Here is a 6,814-nt window from a genome sequence, read left to right as displayed (position 1 = left end):
ATATAGTAATTTTTTAATTAGATCATCAAATCTCAGATATCTAAATTTTCTTACTAAAAATAAACTAGTTCTATTAATTCAACTAAGAATTTACTAAAAATAAACTAGTTCTATTAATTTTCTTACTAAAATATATAAAGTAGCTATATATATATAGTAATATTTTAATTAGATCATCAAATCTCATATACCTAAATTTTCTTACTAAAAATAAACTAGTTCTACTAATTCAACTAGTTCAACTAAGCATTTACTAAAAATAAACTAGTTATATTAATTCAACTAGTTTAAATAATCTCAAATACCTAAATTTTCATACTAAAAATAAACTTGTTCTATTAATTTTCATACTAAAAATAAACTAGTTATATTAATTCAACTAGTTCAAATCTCATATATATACCTAATTAATATCTAGCTAATTCATCTAAAATTGACATTAATATTTAACATCTTTTCCATATAATTCATCTAACATTAACATTCTAACATTCTTATCTACGTAATTTATCTAACATTAATCTAAACAACAGAAAACAGAAAATAAGTAAAAACAATATGTGTGTGTGTGTGTGTGTGTGTGTCTGTGCGTGTGTGTATGTGTGTGTGTGTACGAGCGGGGGGCGGCGGCATACGGGCGGCGGCACGAGACGGCGCGACGACGAGCGGCAGGCCGGGGGCGATGGCGCGATCGAGACGGCGACGTGGTACGGGGCGGCGGCGACGGGCGGCGGGGGCGACGGCGGTGACGGCGACGACGGGCGGTGAGGGCGACGGCGGTGACGGCGACGATGGGCAGTGAGGGCGACGGCGGTGACGGCGACGACGGGCGGCGGGGGCGGCGAGGGCGGCGGCGATGTCGCGCGAAGTAGTTGGAGAAGAAGTGGTGGTCGATGAAACTGAATTTTTCCTAAGTGCCAACCGGTACTAAAGGCCAATTTTCGCCAGGCCAAGGGGCCGGAAACTGCCCCTTTAGTACCGGTTCGTGGCTCCAACCAGTACTAAAGGCCCCCCTTTTGTACCGGTTGGACCCACAACCCGGTACTAAAGGTGTGCGCTGGCGCAGGAGCGGTGCGGGCAAGTTTAGTCCCACCTCGCTGGCCGAGGGGCGCCCGCACCAGTTTAAAAACCCCGGCGCGGCTGCTGTCTCGAACTCCTCTCTATAGCAGGCTTCTGGGCCTAACATTGGCGCGCTGCCCGTTGAGACTGCTGGCCCTTCCGGGCCTGTATTTGCAAACCCTAGGGTTGGCAGGCCCAGCGGGCAGCGCCCCAACAATTATTTATATAATTTTCTTTTATTTATTTCCGAGTAATTTTTTTCCTGTATTTAGTTTCTTTGTGAATATAAAAAAAAATATAGTTTTTTTCTTTTCTGCATTATTTATTTTCTGCTATTCATTTTGTAGTGATTTTCAATTTCACCGTCATTTAGCTCCCTAAACAAATCGGTAAATGACTGAAAAACAGCAAATGATGTCAGAACGTGTTGGAAATTTATGACGTCACTTTGAAAGATGCATACTGAACGCAAAAATAGGCTGGAGTTCAAATAAGTTTAAAAAACATTGAAGTGCCCGTGTAACAGATGAGTTCTCGTCCGAAACCCTGATACTCCGAAAGAGATTGTCCAGTTTGTACACGAGGAGCGTCCAGTTTTCGCCGTGACCCTCTCTACTCTTTTGCACATGCTATACGGTCGAAATGACGATACCATGCCAAGTTCCAACATTTTCAGAGTTCATTTTGAGTGATTTTCAATTTCACCGTCATTTAGCTCTCTAAAGAAATCGGTAAATGACTGAAAAACAGCAAATAATGTCAGAACGTGTTGGAAATTGATGATGTCGCTTTGAATGATGCATACTGAACGCAAAAATAGGCTGGAGTTCAAATAAGTTTAAAAAACATTGAAGTGCCCGTGTAACAGATGAGTTCTCGTCCGAAACGTTGATACTCCGAAAGAGATTGTCCAGTTTGTACACGAGGTGCGTCCAGTTTTCGCCGTAACCCTCTCTACTCTTTCGCACATGCTATGCGGGCGAAAGGATGATACCATGCCAAGTTCGAACATTTTCAGAGTTCATTTTGTAGTGATTTTCAATTTCACCGTCATTTAGCTCTCTAAACAAATCGGTAAATGACTGAAAAACAACAAATAATGTCAGAACGTGTTGGAAATTGATGACGTCGCTTTGAATGATGCATACTGAACGTAAAAATAGGCTGGAGTTCAAATAAGTTTAAAAAACATTGAAGTGCCCGTGTAACAGATGAGTTCTCGTCCGAAACGCCGATACTCCGAAAGAGATTGTCCAGTTTGTACACGAGGTGCGTCCAGTTTTCACCGTAACCCTCTCTACTCTTTTGCACATGCTATGCGGGCGAAATGATGATACCATGCCAAGTTCCAACATTTTCAGAGTTCATTTTGTAGTGATTTTCAATTTCACCGTCATTTAGCTCTCTAAACAAATCGGTAAATGACTGAAAAACAACAAATGATGTCAGAACGTGTTGGAAATGGATGACGTCGCTTTGAAAGATGCATACTGAATGCAAAAATAGGCTGGTGTTCTAATGAGTTTAAAAAACATTGAAGTGCCCGTGTAACAGATCAGTTCTCGTCCGAAACCCTGATACTCCGAAAGAGATTGTCCAGTTTGTACACGAGGTGCGTCAAGTTTTCGCCGTGACCCTCTCTAATCTTTTGCACATGCTATGCGGGCGAAATGATGATACCATGCCAAATTCGAACATTTTCAGAGTTCATTTTGTAGTGATTTTTAATTTCACCGTCATTTAGCTCTCTAAACAAATAGGTAAATGACTGAAAAACAACAAATGATGTCAGAACATGTTGGAAATTGATGATGTCGCTTTGAATGATGCATACTGAACGCAAAAATAGGCTGAAGTTCAAATAAGTTTAAAAAACATGGAAGTGCCCGTGTAACAGATGAGTTCTCATCCGAAACCCTGATACTCCGAAAGAGATTGTCCAGTTTGTACACGAGGTGCGTCAAGTTTTCGCCGTGACCCTCTCTACTCTTTTGCACATGCTATGCGGGCGAAATGATGATACCATGCCAAGTTCCATCATTTTCAGAGTTTATTTTGTAGTGATTTTCAATTTCACCGTCATTTAGCTCCCTAAACAAATCGGTAAATAACTGAAAAACAGCAAATGATGTCAGAACGTGTTGAAAATTGATGACGTCGCTTTGAATGATGCATACTGAATGCAAAAATAGGCTGGAGTTCAAATAAGTTTAAAAAACATTGAAGTGCCCGTGTAACAGATGAGTTCTCGTCCGAAACCCTGATACTCCGAAAGAGATTGTCCAGTTTGTACACGAGGTGCGTCTAGTTTTCGCCGTGACCCTCTCTACTCTTTTGCACATGCTATGCGGGCGAAATGATGATACCATGCCAAGTTCCAATATTTTCAGAGTTCATTTTGTAGTGATTTTCAATTTCACCGTCATTTAGCTCCCTAAACAAATCGGTAAATAACTGAAAAACAGCAAATGATGTCAGAACGTGTTGAAAATTGATGACGTCGCTTTGAATGATGCATACTGAATGCAAAAATAGGCTGGAGTTCAAATGACTGAAAAACAGCAAATGATGTCAGAACGTGTTGGAAATTGATGACGTCGCTTTGAATGGTGTGTACGGAACGCAAAAAAGTCTGGAGTTGTAATAGGTTTAAAAAAATGAAGTGCCCATGTAACAGATGAGTTCTCGTCAGAAACCCTGATGCTTCGAAAGAGATTGTCCAGTTTGTACACGAAGTGCGTCCAGTTTTTGCTGTAACACAAGAAGTCCGGAGTTGTAATAAGTTATTAAAGATAAAAATGAGGCACAATGCTCGTTAATTAGCTTTAAGCCTTTCGGAATAGTGCAAACTGCACTGCACATAGCTCCGTGCAGTCTACACTATTCTTCAAGGCTTAAAGCTAAGCAACGTGCAGATGAGCATTGCGCCTCTCCTTCATCGTCTCTGCACTCAGGGCTTATAAACCGCTCCTAGTGGCTCTCTCTTCGCGAGGTGGGACTAAAAACAGCTTACTAAGAAACTATAGTGCCAGTTCATGGCACGAACCGGTACTAAAGGTGCCCGTGGGGCCCCAACCTGACCACAGCCTGACGCAGCATCATTAGTACCGGTTCGTGACACGAACCGATACAAAAGGTTGCTCACGAACCGGTACTAATGATCTCCGTCCGCCTAGCCGTTGGAACCGGCACTAATGGACACATTAGTGCCGGCTAAATCAAACCGGCACTAATGTGCTTCACATTTGACCCTTTTTCTACTAGTGCAAGAAAACATATATTTTATTTTGAGAAACATTGTACAGATGTAGACATTCGCATACACGTATGTACACCACCCTCTATGATTGCACACACGCACACTATACGCCTATGAGCATACTTTCAAGAGTGAGCCAGCAAATTTTATGATAAAATGAAAATATTTTGCCCACCCAACTCAGTCGCATCCTCAGACAATTTGTTATCAAGGAACTCACCCAAAAACAAGCAAAGCTAGAAAAAAGGTTGTGTGGCAGCCACCTAATGACATGAAGGACTGAAATTTCCAGCACACACAATGTATCCGACGGCAATGCTTCTTCCACTGATCCGGAGAAGATAAGGAAACGAGGCAACCAGCGAACGTCAGCCACCGCTACCACATCTGTACCAAAGAAACGAGTCTATATATAGCGTGGTGACCCGGCAATGGGGGCCTCAACTGTAGCCGGCATCCTCCTCTCCTCCAGTTAATAGAATACCATGGCCCCCGCCGTGATGGCTTCGTCGGCTACCACCGTCGCACCCTTCCAGGGGCTCAAGTCCACCGCCGGTCTCCCCGTCAGCCGCCGCTCCAGCGCCGGCCTCGGCAGCGTCAGCAATGGCGGAAGGATCAGGTGCATGCAGGTATGTCGGGCACTAATTGATATGAGTTTCTTTGTCAGTGCAAGTAATTCACTTACAGAACATCCCCAATGTATATAACCAAACCCATCCTCGAAATAGGACCCATATACTAGAACTAAGTACAACCAAAGCTTTATTGATTGTGAACAACCCAGCAATGCATATGAGAGCTGTCCATAAGGAGCAATTTTTGGCATGTCGACTGATTTTTTCTAGCATTGTTAGTACAATTAATTGACTTATCACCAAGTATTGAGCATCTGTGCGCATTCTATTCATTCAGGTGTGGCCAATTGAGGGCATCAAGAAGTTCGAGACCTTGTCTTACTTGCCACCCCTCTCCACGGAAGCCCTCCTGAAGCAGGTCGACTACCTGATCCGCTCCAAGTGGGTGCCCTGCCTCGAGTTCAGCAAGGTTGGCTTCGTCTTCCGTGAGCACAACAGCTCCCCCGGGTACTACGACGGTCGATACTGGACAATGTGGAAGCTGCCCATGTTCGGGTGCACCGACGCCACACAGGTGCTCAACGAGGTGGAGGAGGTCAAGAAGGAGTACCCTGACGCCTATGTCCGCGTCATCGGCTTCGACAACCTGCGCCAGGTGCAGTGCGTCAGCTTCATCGCCTTCAGGCCACCGGGTTGCGAGGAGTCCGGCAAGGCCTAAACTACGAGTTGAAACAATGGCCTATCTCGTATGAAGGTCTTTTGTGAACTTCACTTTTGTCCACAACTCTGCTGCACGACTCTGCTTTCCGACCGGAGCAAACCTTTTGTTCTATATGATTTGTGTATGTATGTACGAACATAGGTTCTTGAGCATGCATACGTAATTCCTCATAGGTCTATATGCACCGGCTACACATATGCAAAACCTGTGTAATATTTATTATATACAACACGCGGACCATTGTCTTGCTGTTATTAATTCATGGAAAAGTTTCTTTATTTGGCACTGCAATGGATATGTCTCACAGCTAGTGGGTGGAAGAATTCAGTATTTGACATTAAGATTCCCTAATTTGCAATTGCAAATTTCTGTTTCTTTAATTATATATCACTACAAAATTATTATGGTTTCTTTTCCACGTCACTACCATCTGCTCCATTGGTTTTTGCTAGTAGAATAGGATGAAACATGGACACGGATTAACTGAGCTCGAGCTCATATGAGCTCGGGTGAGCAATAAAATCTGAAAATATTTAGAAAGAATTCAAAAATTTCTGATTTTTTGTGTGTGGCTTAATTTGACACATGTTATATATCCTTGCAAAGTTTCATCATAGACTGGCATTCATCTTCGTCACGGCAATAAACAAATTCAGCACTCCGAAAATAACTTTTTTGAAGCATCGATATTTTTTTTCCATGACTTCCACAAATATAATTACATGATGAAACTTTGCAAGCATTGAAAACATTTATCACCAAAAAAATTCAGATTTTTTTGAAATTTTGTTTCAATTTTTTTTGGATTTAACTGTTCACTCGAGCTGAGTAGGACACTTTCGATGAAATATATTATTGTTAGAGACCCTTACTAAAGAACTTTTGTTGGTCTGGATAATTAGCATCTAATTAAAGTTTCATGAGCTTCATGTTTTATACTAGCTTGGGGAATTTATATTGTAGAACTTTCCTTATACATCCCGATGATGAGCTTTATCAAATGCTCGAGGTCTTCATGAGCAAACAAGTTGGACACACCCCTACTTAATCCTTGTGAGAGATTTCATATATTCATAGATATGTTTGCATCCTAGTTGCATGGCGATCCCTACTCCTTGCGTTAACATCAATTATAAGGCCTCCCCGTTTGGTTGTGGAGGTTGAAGCCAAAGGCTGGTTAATGCAAGCGTATGCTAAACA

The 6,814-nt window shown here is 42.2% G+C and overlaps 1 protein-coding gene across 1 annotated transcript; it reads left to right on the top strand.

Annotated features, from left to right (window-relative positions):
* Positions 1–4,675: 4,675 nt before the first annotated feature.
* LOC109754300 (ribulose bisphosphate carboxylase small subunit, chloroplastic 1) lies at positions 4,676–5,892 on the top strand. Its single transcript, XM_020313204.3, has 2 exons — positions 4,676–4,947; positions 5,231–5,892. The coding sequence occupies exons 1-2, from the start codon at positions 4,804–4,806 to the stop codon at positions 5,609–5,611; spliced, it is 525 nt and encodes a 174-aa protein (XP_020168793.1). The 5' UTR covers positions 4,676–4,803; the 3' UTR covers positions 5,612–5,892.
* The last annotated feature ends 922 nt before the right edge of the window (positions 5,893–6,814 follow it).

This window comes from Aegilops tauschii, chromosome 2 (assembly GCF_002575655.3).
Source record: "Aegilops tauschii subsp. strangulata cultivar AL8/78 chromosome 2, Aet v6.0, whole genome shotgun sequence".
NCBI classification, from domain to species: domain Eukaryota; kingdom Viridiplantae; phylum Streptophyta; class Magnoliopsida; order Poales; family Poaceae; genus Aegilops; species Aegilops tauschii.
Note: the sequence above shows the minus strand (reverse complement) of the source record. Positions and strands in the feature narration are given on the sequence as shown.